Source organism: Chlorocebus sabaeus, chromosome 14, assembly GCF_047675955.1.
Source record: "Chlorocebus sabaeus isolate Y175 chromosome 14, mChlSab1.0.hap1, whole genome shotgun sequence".
Taxonomy (NCBI): domain Eukaryota; kingdom Metazoa; phylum Chordata; class Mammalia; order Primates; family Cercopithecidae; genus Chlorocebus; species Chlorocebus sabaeus.
Genome location: NC_132917.1, coordinates 103,519,683 through 103,535,610, shown reverse-complemented (window position 1 = coordinate 103,535,610; position 15,928 = coordinate 103,519,683). Strand labels below are relative to the sequence as shown.

Below are 15,928 nucleotides of genomic sequence, written 5' to 3'. Positions count from 1 at the left end.
GAGATGCTACTACACACCTATTTGAATGCCTAAGTCCAAAAGCACTGATAACACCAAATGCTGACAAGGATATAGAACAACAGTAACTCTCATTCATTACTGCTGGGAATGCAAAATGGTATGGTCTCTTTGGAAGACCGCTTGGCAGCTTCTTTAGGCATGCTCTTACCATATGATCCAGAAATTGCACTCGTTGGTATTTACCCTAGAGGTGAAAATTTATGTCCACATAAAAACCTGCAAACAAATGCGGATTTAATAATAATTGCCAAAGTTTACAGGCAACCAAGACGTGTTTCAGTAGATGAATGCACAAATAATGATACACCTACTGATGAGACATTATTTATCACAATAAAGAAATGAGCTATCACGCCATGGAAAGACATGGAGGAACCTTAAATGCATATTCCTAAGTGAAAGGAGCCTATCTGAAAAGCCTACATATGGTGTGACTTTAACTATATGACATTCTAAAAAAGGTCAAACTATGGAGCAAAAAGATCAGTGGTTGCCATGGTTTGGGGGCAGAAAGGAATAAATAAACAGTACGCTGAGGATTTTTAGGGTAATGAAACTAATCTGCATGATACTGGATACATGGCATTATACACTTGTCAAAACGCATTCAATGCCTGACACAAGGAGTGAATCCTCTACTGACTTTAGTCAATAATAATGGATCAGTGTTGGCTCACCAAGTGTAACAAATGTACCAAGATAAAGCAAGACGTTAATAATAGGAGAAACTGTGTAGGTGGTGGGATGGGAACCCTCTGTACTTTCTACTCAATTTTTCTGTAAATATAAAACTGCTGTTAAAAGTCTTATTCTTTTTTAAAAAAAAAAACTGAATTTCATTCTATATACTAGCAATAAACACATGGGGAATGAAATGTAAAATACAATATTATTTACAATTGCTCCAGAAATGGATTCATTGGATGGAAATGTAACAAAACATATAGTATTTGTGTGCTAAAACCTGCAAAACACTGATGAAAGAAATCAAAGAAGACCTAAATCAACAGAGGGATAAACCATGTTCATGGATTAGACGATTGAACGTAATGAAGATACCAATTCTCCCCAAGTGGGTTTAATATGACTCATGCCAAAGTGTCAGCAAGATGTTCTGTAGATATGTAGACAAGATTATTCTCAAATTTACACAGAAAGCCAAATAATCTAGACTAAATAAAACAATCTAGACTAGATAAAACAATTTTTTTGAAAAAAGAAGAAAGAGGAATCACTCTAATTTCAACATTTACTAGACAGATAAATAATTAAATTGCTGTGGTACTAGCAGAAGAATAAAGATGCAGATCAATTAAACAGAATCCAGAATCTAAAAATTAGTCCCATACAAGTAGGATCAACTATTTTTTGACAAACATGCAAAAGCAACTCAATGCAGGAAGGACAGTCTTTTTAACAAAGGGTGGTGGAACAACTGGACATACAACTTCAAAAAAGAGTGAGACTCACATCTTATACAAAAATTAGCTCAAAATGTATCAGAAATTTAAGTGTAATTCATAAAACTTTTAGAAGGAAATGTGCGAGAAAAATATTTAAGATCTAAGGAATGGCTGTAATCCCAGCACTTTGGGAGGCCGAGGCAGGCGGATTACGAGCTCAGGAGATCGAGACCATCCTGGCTAACACAAAGTGAAACCCCATCTCTACTAAAAAATACAAAAAAAAAAAAAAATAGCCAGGTGTGGTGGGGGGCACCTGTAGTCCCAGCTACTCGGGAGGCTGAGGCTGGAGAATGGCATGAACCTGGGAGGCAGAGCTTGCAGTGAGCCGAGATTGCGCCACTGCACTCCAGCCTGGGTGACAGAGTGAGACTCCATCTCAAAAAAAAGAAAAGAAAAAGACCTAAGAAATGGTGAACAGCCCTTAAACGTGACACTGAAAGCATGCACTATTTTTAAAAATCATTAAACTGAATTTTACCAACATTCACCACTTTTATTCTGCAAAAGTTCCTGTTAAGGTGATGAAGAGCCATGCTATATAATGATATAACGAGAGAAAATTGCAAACCACATAACTGAAAAGAATGCATATCTAGAATATATAAAGCACTCTCAAAACTCTATGTAAAAGTAAACTAATCCAATGAGAAAATGAGTAAAAGATATGAAATTTCACTGATGAGGATATACAGATGGCAGCTAAGAACACAAAAAGATGTTTCACATCACTAGACATTAAGGAAATGTAAGTTAAAACCAAATTGAGATATCACTACATAGCTATAAAAATGGCTAAAGTAAAAAACCTTGGGACAAAAAAATAAAAATTTTAATTAAAAAAAATAAAGTGAAAAACTAGCATCAACTGGAAAACCTGGTGAGGATACAGAGAACCTAAATCTCTCATACAGTGTCAGTGGGGATGTAAAGTGGTACAGCTACTCTGGAAAATAGTTTGGCAGTTTTTTAAAAACCTATACATTTACTTACCGTATGACTCAGCAATTGTACTTCTGGGCATTCATCCTGGGTAAATGTAAAATTATGTCCATACAAAAGCCGTACACAATCTTTGTAATAGTCCCAACTGGAAATAACCAAAATGCCCTACAACAGGTGAATGGTTAAACAAACTACTTAGCAATAAATAGAAATGACTATTGATGCATGCCACAACTTGGATGGATCTCAAGGGTATAAGTTTAGAAAAAAGCCAGTCTCAAAAGGTCACACACTGTACGATTTCATTTCTATAACATTCTCAAATGACAAAATGATAGACATGGATAACAGATTAGTGGTTGCAGAAGGTGAGAAATGGCCGGGGAAGTGACTATGAGAGGTAACATGAGGGAGATCTTTGTGTGGATGAAATAGTTCTGCATCATTTTAGGGGTAGCAATCTCACATGAATCTACACATGAGATAAATGACACAGAACTACACACATGCATGGTACCCATGTCAGTTTCCTGGTGTGGATATTGCATTATAGCGATGTAACTGATGAAGGAAACCGGGAGAGTGGGGCATGGGGTCCTCTGTACTATTTTTGCAACCACCTGTAAATGTGTATTATTTCAAAATGGCCGGGCATGGTGGCACACGCTTGCAATCCCAGCACTTTAGAAGGCCGAAGTAGGTGGATCACCTGAGGTCAGGAGTTTGAGACCAGGCTGGTGAACATGGCAAAATCCCATCTCTACTGAAAATACAAACAAAACAACAACAAAAATTAGCCAGCCGTCATGGTGGCATGCACCTGTAATCCCAGCTACTTGGGAGGCTGAAGCAGGAGAATTGCTTGAACCCAGGAGGTGGAGGTGCAGTGAGCCAAGATAGCGCCATTGCACTCCAGCCTGGGCTACAGAGCGAGACTCTGTCAAAGAGAAGAGAAGAGAAGAGAAGAGAAGAGAAGAGAAGAGAAGAGAAGAGAAGAGAAGAGAAGAGAGAAGAGAAGAGAAAGAGAAGAGAAGAGAGAAGGAAAGAAAGAAGGAAAGAAGGAAGGAAGGAAGGAAGGAAGGAAGGAAGGAAGGAAGGAAGGAAGGAAGGAAGGAAGGAAGGAAGGAAGGAAGGAGAAAGAAAGAAAGAAAGAGAGAGAGAGAAAGAAAGAAAGAAAGAAAGAAAGAAAGAAAGAAAGAAAGAAAGAAAGAAAGAAAAGAAAGAAAGAAAAGAAAGAAAGAAAGGAAAGAAAGAAAGAAGGAAAGAAAGAGAGAGAGAGAGAAAGAAAGAAAGAAAGAAAGAAAGAAAGAAAGAAAGAAAGAAAGAAAGAAAGAAAGAAAGAAAGAGAAAGAAAGAAAGTAAGTTTAAAAAACATCAGAGAGTGCAGAATCTGTAAAGATACATATGGACATAATTATGGTAGAGAGTATATGATGTTTGGAATTTGCTTTAAAATAATTCAGTGTGGATTTATTTACAGAGATTTATATAGATGTATAAATATGTTGATAATTATTAAATTTGTGTGATGGTAACATATAAGTTCCTTATACTCTTTACTTCTGTGAAAATTTAAAAATTTCTAAAATGAAATAGTTTTTTAAAAAGTCTAAAATTTAAAAAAATTCCAGAATTGATATTTTAAAGTACACAGCAGTCCATACATACACAGTTTTTTTGGTGTTTTATTTTGTTTTGTTTTTTACGGGTGATGTCCATTTGATAGATTCCCTTATGGTGGTTAAATAATTTTAATAGGACTATGTTAGAATGAGACACATTTTTTACCTCCTAATATCCTGGTCCTAGTCGTCTGGAATACATCAAGTCTCCTAACTGGACTCTCTGATTCCTCCCTTGCCTTTCCATAGGCTGTTAATGATACAACAAGCTGGAGAGGTTATGTTATAACATGTCACATTGGAAGCACTCGTTAGTTCCCCCTCTCACTCAGCCTCCCCAGTTGCCTCTTCGATGCTCTCTTCACTTGCTCTTCGCCAGCTGTCCACCTTCTCCTCTGTTGTTGTCACCCATCAAGTATGCCCTGACCTCTGAGCCTTCGCATCTGATGTTCCCTCTGTCTTGAACACCCTTCTTCTCACCGCATGGCTCACTCCTTTGCTTTCTTCTGGTTTCCACTCCAATGTCAGAGATGTGCTTTCCTCTGGCCACATTACGGAGTTCTTATTTATGTCCACCCCCTTCGTCTCCAGCCCGGTCCATGTCTTAGGTTTCTCCAGAGCACGTGTCATCTTGTAACTACTGTGTAATCGGCCAAGCTATGTTGCTTCCTCTGACTCCCCTCGCCCAAATGTCAGCCCCATGAGAGCAGGAACTTTTATCCCTTTTTTTTTTTTTTTTTTTGACTACTGTTCCCCAGAACCTACAATAAGTGTCTGGCATATATAGTATGTGCTCAAAAAATATCTGTTGAGTAAACGTTAATCACAATTACCAGCTAAAGAGTGGCATATCTTGGTCAGTACAGACGACATATTAACTACCATGTACTAGAATGACAGTGATAATGACCAATAATGAACATGTGTCTATGAAGCACTAGCTCTTGGCTGGGAAGTCTGCCAAATGCCTTATGTGGCCACACACACACACACACACACACACACACACACACACACCCTTCAGACAGCAGAAAGTGTTTGGAGAAGCTATGATGAATTTATGTGCCCTAATGATGTCTTATTTTTGTGCTCTAAATTGGTGTATCATCATAAGAATAGCTGGCATTTATTGAATACCAACTACATGGCAACGACTCTGCCAAGCATTTGTATTATGATATCTTTTCATTTTGAAAACAACTGTGTGAGGTTGAAACTATTCTTATCTCCCTTTTACACACCAGTTTGTGGAGATTAAGAAGCCTGCCCGAGTGCTCTTAGCCAAAGTGATGGCACCAGGTGAGGAACGCAGACCGGAAGCCCAGCTTGTACCCCCATAGAACCCTTACCATGAGCCAGTCCCGGTGCTAAACACTCTGCAGCACCTATCTAGTCTCCAAAAGAAGGACTAGAGGAGCTTCCAAAACAGCTTATCGGATGGCAGGACCCACATTCAACCTAGGGATGTCTATCTCAAAACAAACCTCACCTGTTGATGAGGCTGCCCTGGTCACCCTACTTAGCGTGGAATTCCCCTCCACACACACACACCCCTCGCATCTTTTACTTTCTTCCATGTGCTTGACTGACTGTTTATTTTAGCCTCCCCACTATAATTAAAGTCCCATGAGGGCAAGAATTTAGGGCTGATTCTGAAGCATCCAGAACAGTGCTTAGTATACAGCAGGCACTCAAAAATTGCTTTTCCCTGGTTCTAGCTAATGTTTTCTCCTACGGAAAGGTCCCAAGTTTCAGGCAGAAGCAATAACGCTTCAAGTTAAGAGAGGCCCAGACAGCTCCCTGGTCCTTTGGGGTTTGTATACCCTGCATGAAAGAAGGCAGTGGAAGGAAGCTATTCTTGTGTGGTGTTCGGGCCCAGACCTGGAGCTCAGCACAAAGTATAAGCAGTATAAGTATAATTTCAAAGAAGATCCTGGGCCTGGGTTAGAAGTTTTGGGACTAAATGTCTAGATCGCCTCAGGGATTCTCATTAGAGGGTGATTTTGTGCCCACCCGCACCCAGGACGCCTCGCAATGTCTGGAGGCATTTTTAGTTATCATAACCGGGATCTACTGGGTAGAGGCAAAGGGTGCAACTAAATATCCCACAATACACAGGACAGTCCCACAACAAAGAATTATCTGGCCCACAATGTCCATAGTGCCATGGATGAGAAATCCTGTTGTCCGCATCAGGAGTTCCTAGCGTGAGAGGAGGTTTCTGCTTCTGAGTGTGGCAGGCATTTCAGGGATCACTGAAGCCTCTGTGGAGGTGGAAGCCTGTCCTTGGCGAAGCGAACCCAGGCCATGCTGCTGGGATAATCACAGGTCTTGTTTTCAGGAAGCAATTGCCTCCCATTATTGCAGGGATATTACATAAATTGCCAACCAATTCTGAGAAGCCCACAAATAAATTGTACAGAACACGAAATGGCACCCTCTGAAAAAAAAGTGAGTTTTAAGTACAGCCTTGATGTTGTGCCCTAGAACTTTCAAGCCAACTCTACCCTCAAGAGCTAGAGCATGTGGAAGCCCAGTGAGCCACCCTGGGAGCAGCCCCAAGCCTGCATGCAATGGAGCCTGGGCTGGGGTCCCAGATGAAAGTCAGCTGTTATTCGGGAACTGCAGCCACTCCTGTAATGTGATACTGTGTCTGTGGTCATGGCTGTGTGATCCCAAATGTCTGAACCAATACCGGGAAATTAAGTTGATGTTAGGCATTTCCAAATATCTAAGTACTTGACGCTTACGGGAAAAGGAGACTAAATTGCATTTTCCATTAACTTTTGTGGTGTGTAGTTTTTTCTAGCTAACTAAAATAGAGTGGAAGTATCTGGAATGATTTGCTGTATTTAGGACAATGTCCAGAATCACCACATACGAACACCCAAAAAACTGATAAATAAGACCCAGCTACAACAGAGTGATCGATCTGTAAGCCAGGGTGGCGGCTGAGGTGGGGGTATCTCGATGAGATTAGGTACCTACAACAGGTTGATGTGCCTCCTAAATTATTTAAGAATTTACATTTATATAAACTCTAGACTCAAATCTTAATTCTTCCTGGGCTGTTTCAAACTGTCAAATGTCAGGACATTCATGTTTGTATTTTATTTTGCCTTGTATGGTAAAGCAAGTAGTTGTGTGTGGATGTGGCTGTCTGTATAAGGACGCTGTATCCTCCACCATGCTGTGCTCTGTTGGGGGCTATTCCAAGCCGCCGTGTTGGCTGACTGAAAAGGTCTCTGCTTCCTCACTGCTCACTCCCCAAGCATCCCAGCGTGTGGTTTCACATTCTCATCATTCTGATACCACCTCTTTGTGAGATCACTGCTGTCTGACCTCTCTTCCTGTGAGAAGAGAAGAAAGGAGGAAGCCTGAGGTAGGGTTTGGCTCTCAGGAGGATCCTCAGGTGACAAAATGTGCAGGAAAATGGAATGGGATCCCTGATGGAGGAAGGGCATTGTAGAGTAAAGAGGAAAGAGTCCTCAGGTCCCACCTAAGAGAATGGGCAGTGAACCGAGGTGGGATACACAGCAGATGATCTGGAAGCCTTAGGTGGATTTAGGATAGAAGTAGGTGCCTGGAACAAGGAGCCTTTAATGGGTGTCTGTAGCTGAGCCCTTGGAGAAGACGGAGCTACTAGGCCCCAAGAACTTTTACATCATTGGCTTATGACCCAATTCCTTCCTGCCTGCTTCTCATGTCCATTCATTCTGCGTTTGACATTGCTGACCACTGCCTCCTTCCCAAGAAAATGCACCAGACTGCTCACTGACTCGTTACTTAATGCTTCTTTCTCTCCCTCATTTGTGGGCTGTCTTTCTTCTTCCCTTCTTCCCCTAAGAATAATTGATATTTTACTGTCTTCTTTCCTATGATTGTTTTCCTTAAAGATTATATTTGATATCAAAAATCACCTCTGCAATTTCTCATCGATATCAACTATGATAATTAATGACTTTCAGGAAAACCAGTTTTGCATATCAAGTTACTTGCTGAATTATTACAAACTGTTACTCCACCATCAACTCAAATTTAATACGTCCAAACCAAAGTAAATCGCCATGCTCAACTTCGAAATATGCCCCCTCTTAACCCTCAGATTTCTGTCCACCTTACCACATTTTCTTAGTTGAAGGTAATTCACAGTTTAGTACCAGTTGGCAAGCAATTTTATAGTATGGCACAATAACAATGTCAAAGAAAACTTATTCCTGTTTTGATTCACTATTCATACTTCTGGAAATATAACCCAAAGAATAAATACAAATTATTTTTTAAAATGCTACATACATAGAATTATTTTCAATGTAGAGGTAGCAACTAACACGTTTAAAATTTGAGAAAGCAAAGTAAATGCATGGGGAAATGTGTGCTAACATAAAAATAGAAAAGCAAGATGGACATGTATTTATGACAATTAAAACATAATATAATATGCATATAAAAGGATTAAAAACCCACTAAAATAATACTTATTGTTTGAAGGTACATGTCCATATTACTTTTTTACTGTATGTTATTTAAATTGAATTACACCTATTTGAAAAGGAAACTTCTTCATCATCCTTGATCCCTCCAGCTCTTTTTTGTTTGGCTACCTATTTTACATGTGAACTCCTCACATATCAATTATATTCTTTATATCCTTTCCATTTTTATGATCCCACTTTTGTTCAACCCCTGATGATATTGATTCACTGAATGATTTTGATTTTCATTCACTCCCAGGCTTTCTCCATTTCCCTTCTATGTTGCTAGACAGCCCAAACCAATGTGTACCAACCAGAGGGATACATGACATTGTTCTGATAAATAAAACATGGGCAGAAACTGATTGTTAAATTCTAGGAGCACTTCCACTTTCCTTAGAATGAAAGAGCATGAAGGTAACTATCCAACTCCAAGGATGGTGGAAGAAATAGTTGACAGAGCCTGGGTTCCTGGCAGCATCATTGTGGAAGGTGCTTCTGACCCTCTTGTTACAGGAGAAAAATAACCTTTTGAGCTACAGTTTGTTTTTTGTTACTTGCAGCCTAATGCATTGCCAACTAACATCTTGCCTCGCTTGTAGCCTCCCTGTTTGTAGCCTCACATCATTCACTTCAGCTTACACTTTTATAAGGGTGAAAGAAGACCAGAAAATAGTACTAGATAAATAAACATTGACAATAAAAGCAAAAGACAGCTGGCAGGCAAAAACTACATGGAAGACCAAAAATTACAGAAAGCATGCAAAAAAAAAAATTTTTTTCTGAGCTGAAGTCTTGCTCTGTTGCCGAGGCTGGAGTGCAGGGGCATGATCTCAGCTCATTGCAACCTCTGCCTCCCAGGTTGAAGCAATTCTCATGCCTCAGCCTCCCGAGCAGTAGGGATTGCAGGTGTGCACCACCCCGCCTGGCTAATTTTGTGTGTATGTGTGATTTTTTTTTTTTTTTTTTTTTTTTTTTTAGTAGAGATAGGATTTCACCATGTTGGCCAGGTTGGTCTCTAACTGACCTCAAGTGATCTGCCCATCTCAGCCTTCCAAAGTGCTGCGATCACAGGCGTGAGCCACCACGTCTGGCCAAATTTTTTTTTTTTTAATTTTAAATTTTTAAAGTGTAGGTCAATTTAGTAAAGGGCTAAAGAAATTCTGCACATCAAGAGCGACTTAGGGCATCAGTATTCATACCACAGTACAGTGTAATAATGAATCTCCCCAAAACGTGCATTCAGCTTTTGGTCCACAGTGGATACAATAGAGAGCCAAACATACAAGACCCCCACTCTCATGGAGCTTAGGATTGAACTGGAAAGAAAGTACATGAACAAGATAAGTACATGAGTAAATAGTTTAAAACTGTGCTACGAATTATCAGATTAAAGACTGGGTTTTATAAAGGAGAGCATGGCCCAGCGCAGGAACCAGCAGGGTAGAGGGCAAGTAAGGAAGCCTTCCTTGGGAAACTGAAGCTTGAACTGGCTGGAGGGATAAACGTGCTCTGTTAGAAAAATGAACAGAGGAGGAAGGAAGAGAGGAACAGCGTTTGGGGAAGTTTAGGGCATATACACAGGACCTGGGGCAAGGGGACAGATACTGAGACAGACGACCTTAAAGGAGGTCAGATAGCTCACCCCTGTAAGTACGTATTTGTTCCCACTCACCAAGAAAAGCTGAAACTGTGTTCATTGCATTCTGCTTCAGAAGAAATGAAAAGTATGCAATTGAGTTTATAAACATTTCCACTTGGAAAAATAAAATCAAACTAGTTTATTGCTGAAAACAGTAACTGTAATTTTGCATAAAGTCATTCTAGACATATTTTTAAGCATCTCGTAATTACCAGGAACTATGCTTTGGAGAGCTCGAATACATAATGTAGGAAGTGAGGTAAACAAAAAATTGCAGTTAAGCATAATGAGCACTGATAGAGGGGTCATCAAAGGCTATGGGGACACTGAGAAAGCAAAAAATTAATTCACTCGGGGTGGAATTGTCTTGAAAATTCATTTCTGTTCAGTACATTATTGCCAAATGATGCCAAGCAAGTGAACTGTGACTGAATGTAAACATGAAACAAAGCAGAAAATCTAGACTCTGACAAGTCTCCAAAGGTAACAGAATTGTTCAATGGACTCAGTACACAAGCCTACCTCAAAAGCAATTCTGCGAATTAGGCCACCCTCACTAGGCTTGGCCAGTCATTCAAATAACTAGATTTGAGGATAACTGAATTTCAGAATATGTAGTTGAGATTCTTTTAAATGAAAGAAAACACTGAATTAGGCCTGATTATACACACAAGTCAGCTTCGAATATAAAGGTAGAAAGAGCCAATGGAAGTTTAATTTGTTATTTTGTAAAGATACAAATAAAAGACTTATATTTTTTAATAGTATGCACTACAATTAGCCTTTTCATTCGTTGTAGTTTGTTAGATTATCAATAAAACAAAAGCCAGACTTAGTTCTTTGCACTGGTTCTGCCAATAAGCAGCTGTATGAAGACGGAATCACATGATTTCTCTAATTCCCAGTCTCCTTATTATAAAAGGATAATTTCATTGGTAGTATCCTATAATTCTAAAATTGTTACTCCAGAAAAATCATACACCCACTATATTATTTTCACTGAATTCAACGTTGGCTAACTGCAATTGTAAAAGCTCAGGACACTACAAAGCCATTTCACCAATACTTTGCCAGGCCACAACACATCAGAATTTATAAATGATACTTTCAATTTACCAAAGGTGACCTGGCAAGTATCTGATGTTGGGTAATTGTGAAGCTACATGAAACTTAATAGTGATTCTCAAGCGTAGTGAAGGATATGTAGTCTCATTAACTAGGAAACCATACTGAAAAGTCAGATATAAAGCTTCCGATGAAATCTATAACTTTCTCTTGGATACAGGAAAGAAACAAACAAAAAAACCCCACAAATTTAACAAACGTAATATCAAATTTCCTTGTACATTATTATGATGATGAATGAAACTTGGGTATAGCATTTCTGTTGTAGAACACATCTTTGTACATCTCAATCATTTTTACCTAAAGTGATTGACAAAGTTTCTGAAAGTGAATGAGTTCCAGTATGTGTGCCAATGAGGAATTTGATAATTTAAAAAAATTGGATTTGGTTTTGTCACTAGATCAAAAAAGTGACACACTAATTAAATGCAGTGCTACATAATAATTCTAAGTGTAATTGCAGTATAATTTTTCTGACACGTATTTACAATCCATCTCCATCATAATTATTATGCACAGATTACGTTACTTTGTTTTTCAAGTTCTCCACTATCTCCCTGAAGCAAAGGCTTTTCAAATATGTGATCATTTTAAAATATACGGTGCCTACAATACATATCTTATCACAGGACCTCATTATATGCATAACAACAATACTAATATTTATGCTAATACTAAATGTTCTGGAAAGCCAATCTTGTACTACTTTTCAGTTCATTTCATAAAAGGAAGAATGTTGGGGAAGGAGCATCGTTTTGTAACTTGTCTGTAAAACAAAAGAGTTTCTCCTATTCTTTCCTATGCCATCCATCTCTTCTCTTACTAGTGACAGGTAGGCTTGTATACTTCTAAGTCCACTCCACATGACACCAAGGTTTTGACAAATGTGAGGGAGGTGTCTTCTGTAGCTTTTAATGGGAAGGAGCATCCATACTACACATGTTTTCAAGGAAAGTGGCTCCAGTCCTTCCAACCCAAGGAACCCTGGTGGACAAGCACAGCTGCGGGTCAGCTCACCTCTTTCCCTATCCAGATCTCACACTCTCTTTATAAGTGTCCTATTCGTGATGTAATACAAGCAAATGCTACATTCTTTGACAAAACTAAAACAAAATTACAATGTATAGAATTACATATTTAACAGAAAGATGAAAAATAGTTACATGTAAAAATGTGTTGAGTTCTGTGATGGTTATTGTCATATATCCACTAGGTTGGATTATGGTGCCACGTTGTTGGGTAAAATAATAGCTTGATATTGCTGTAAACGTATTTTTAGATGCAATTAACATTTATAATTTCTTGACTTTGAGTAGAGTAGATTACCCCCTACCCCATGCTATGAGTGGGCCTCATCCAATCAGTTGAAGATCTAAAGAGAAAAAACAGGTTTCTTGAGGAAGAAGAAAGTCAGCTTCCAGACTGCGGAAGAAAAATTCTACTGGAGTCTCCAGACTGGAGACTGCAGCATCAGCTCTGACCTGAATCTCCAGCCTGCCAATTGCCCTGTAGACTTCAGACTTACCAGGCCTCATAATCACTCTCTCTCACTCTAAGTGTGTGTGTGTATGTGTACATGCATATGTATATACCTATATGTGTATATAATATATATTTATGTGTTCTATTGTTTCTCTTTTTTCTGGAGAATCTTGACTCATATTAATTTATTGACAACATTAAATATAATAGCTACGCTTTTTGAAAAACATTTTTCTGTTCTATATATGACATTGATAGTCTGTACCAACCCTGAGCAAGTTATTACAAATTTCATGTTCTTACTGTGATTTTAAGGTAATGATATCTGTCTGGCTTTCTCCTACGGGATATTACACACACAGAGTTCAGTCATTTTGTATGAATATAGTAGCGTAACTATATATTTATATCATATATATGTGTTATATACATATTATATATATTTATCTGTTATATTCTCATGTGTAATGATTACAAAAAAGTTTTAGAAGTATGATGTATATTACAACAGTTTCAACTGTAGGACTCATTTTAGGTCTGTTAAAACCTTAAGAAGCAGTTCTTCTTAATAAATATTACTATCTTCATATGGGAAAGCACATTTAAAAATACTTTAATAGGCAGCTAGTAAATTACAATGACTTTACTTTTAGATCAAAGTTATGTTCTTTAAAATTATAAACGGCACATTAAAAATAACATTTTTTAATCTAACAGATATCAAAAAAATTGAAATTATAGGTCTTAAATTGTTCTTTAATTGCTCTCAACAATTTTGATCTGTGCATCCTTCAGAAAGATAAAACCCTTTCAGAGGCAGGCTGAGGACAGAAAGTACTTACTGACTGCAGAGTCATAGGAGGTCGAGTTGTGCTCGCCTCTCATGAAGGGGTATGGAGACAGGTAAGCATGCGTGCAGTTCTTGGATGCTGGCTGATTGGCTAGGAAGGAGAGCAAAAAAATGGCACCTGTTATTGAAAAACTCAGTGATGACTCATCCTTAATGGAACAGAAATACAGAGCACAAGGGTTACACAAGCAAAATAAAACTACCGGTTCCATCAGCAAATTCAGAGAATTGTTGTGAGGAGGGCCTTCTAGGAAACTCATATCAAGATGCACATGAGACTTGGAAGGTGGATTCATCCAGAACATCTAGCTACATGACATAATTCAATGGAATAAATGCAAATGCCCTTTATATCACCTTGTGATTTAAGGTACCACATTTCATCTATTTTCATGTACTCTTCAGTACCTAATAGTGTCTAGCACACAGTAGGGATTAAAAAATAATTGTTTTAAAAATCTAATAAACTTAAGTTTAACTTTGATTAGTTCAAATTAATAAAAAAATTTCTTCTATATCCATTTTATTTTAGGGAAGAATGCAAATGATAAGTTAGACCATAATTCAAATAAATTTTTAATATTTGAAAACATCACAAGAAGTTACTTTTAAGTTGTCTGAAAACTTAAAATTTTTGTATGTACACTTTAAGGCGGACTGAAATATTGAAATATTCTTTCTTTCTCAAAGTCTTTGGCAAAATCTTCCTCTTGCACAGTCTGACTGACTTTCCTTTACCAAAGTCTAAATCATTTCCACTGGCAAGTTGTATGCTTATTCTCCTGCCCCTAAATCCACTGTAAGATAGTCTATCACGTACTTGCCTCAAAAGGCGGCTTCATCACTACTTTGTTCCTTATATATGCCAACTTACCACCAGCTTGCTTAAGTTTTCAGGGACCTCCTATTTTTATTAAATGTTCCATAATCCTGACTATTATGTATATACCATACTTTGATTTTTGATAAGAAGACTAATAATTTCAATTCTCAATAAGCTTTAGGCTAATAAACAGCTCTTTCATTGTTGAATACAATGAAATAAGTGCTAGCTATTTTCAATAAATGGATTTTCAAAGAATAATTCAATATAAAAAATACAATTGAAGGAATGCATTATAGTTTTTAAAAGTTACGCTACCTTAAAAAGTGACTTTAAAGTTTCAATGAGAACACAAACATCAAAAGCAAGGCATTTCTTGATAGTGCCAACAAACTTGGTTAAACCTCAAATAATATAAGCTTTCATCTGCCATTGCTGGTAATTATCATTTTTTTAAAAAAAGATACTGTTAACTTTGACGCTATGAATATAAAATAATACATCTCTATTTATGGATTTTTACATTTGAGATTTCAAGGGCTGATAGCAAAAACATCTCATTTATTTGCAACATAGTATTCACAGACACTTGAAAAAATGCTATAGACAATACCTGTTCTGTTTGTTCGAGTTAGTGTATTCTAAATAGGAGCAGAGAAACACTGGCTAATTCAGTTTTGCCATAAATAATCAGACTCCTGTTTTATGCTAAAAGATAAAATCATTATTCCTGTAGCCATGTCTACTTACTGAAAAGGAATCTCGACATGATGAACCTTTTAAAGACATCTAATTGAGATTTTGTAACTCATAATCCAGTCCTCTCAAAGTGACATATACTATGTAAGAAATTGTTCATTTTTATTTTAAAGACAAGGGGGAAAATGAAGCTGAATTGTACTTACTGTACCAGAACTTCCAAATACTGGAGTCATTCTCCTCCACAATCCCATGAAACCAACACCTCCAGAAGAATCCTTCATGGTGAAAAGTGACATTCTCTATCTGAACAGAACAAGATGAAGTAACTTGCCATCAGTACGAGAAATAGAATCAAAATCATTACAGCCAGGAAGTTTTTAAGGACATGTATTTTATCCCAAATAACAAAGCTCTGTAGCTTTCTATGTATCTCTTCTATGAAGAAACACACACTCCACTACTACTCTCTGGTTTCCAGAGCATACATAAGACTGTCTTCATAAATAACTACCATGTGTATCACTATTTTGAAGAAGAGACTCACATTCTGTTCACCTGAACATCTCCCCACTTCAGTTGCAAGAAGCCAATAATCCGATCCAAAAGCCACCAAAAAGAGTAACACCCCCAAAGCACCAAAGAGAGCTCCAAAGAAGATAGCGATATTTAGCCTCATTTTCAATTCACTGGTTTCCTTTTAAATAAAATATGAAATTTTAAAATGGTAAGACCCCTAGTTCCTCAGAAACAACAGTAAAAAAAAAAATAATATTTTTGA

General features: G+C 37.7%; 1 protein-coding gene across 3 annotated transcripts in view; it reads right to left on the bottom strand.

Moving 5' to 3' along the window:
* Positions 1 to 15,928, bottom strand: part of TMEM182 (transmembrane protein 182) — an 82,510-nt gene that overhangs the window by 41,013 nt on the left and 25,569 nt on the right. For all 3 annotated transcript variants that reach the window (XM_008008265.3, XM_038004272.2, XM_038004271.2), the window contains exons 2-3: positions 15,354 to 15,453; positions 13,618 to 13,716 (exon numbers count right to left, since the gene is read on the bottom strand). In XM_008008265.3, coding sequence (XP_008006456.1) covers positions 13,618 to 13,716; positions 15,354 to 15,453 — 199 coding nt within the window. The remainder of the gene's footprint in view (positions 1 to 13,617; positions 13,717 to 15,353; positions 15,454 to 15,928) is intronic.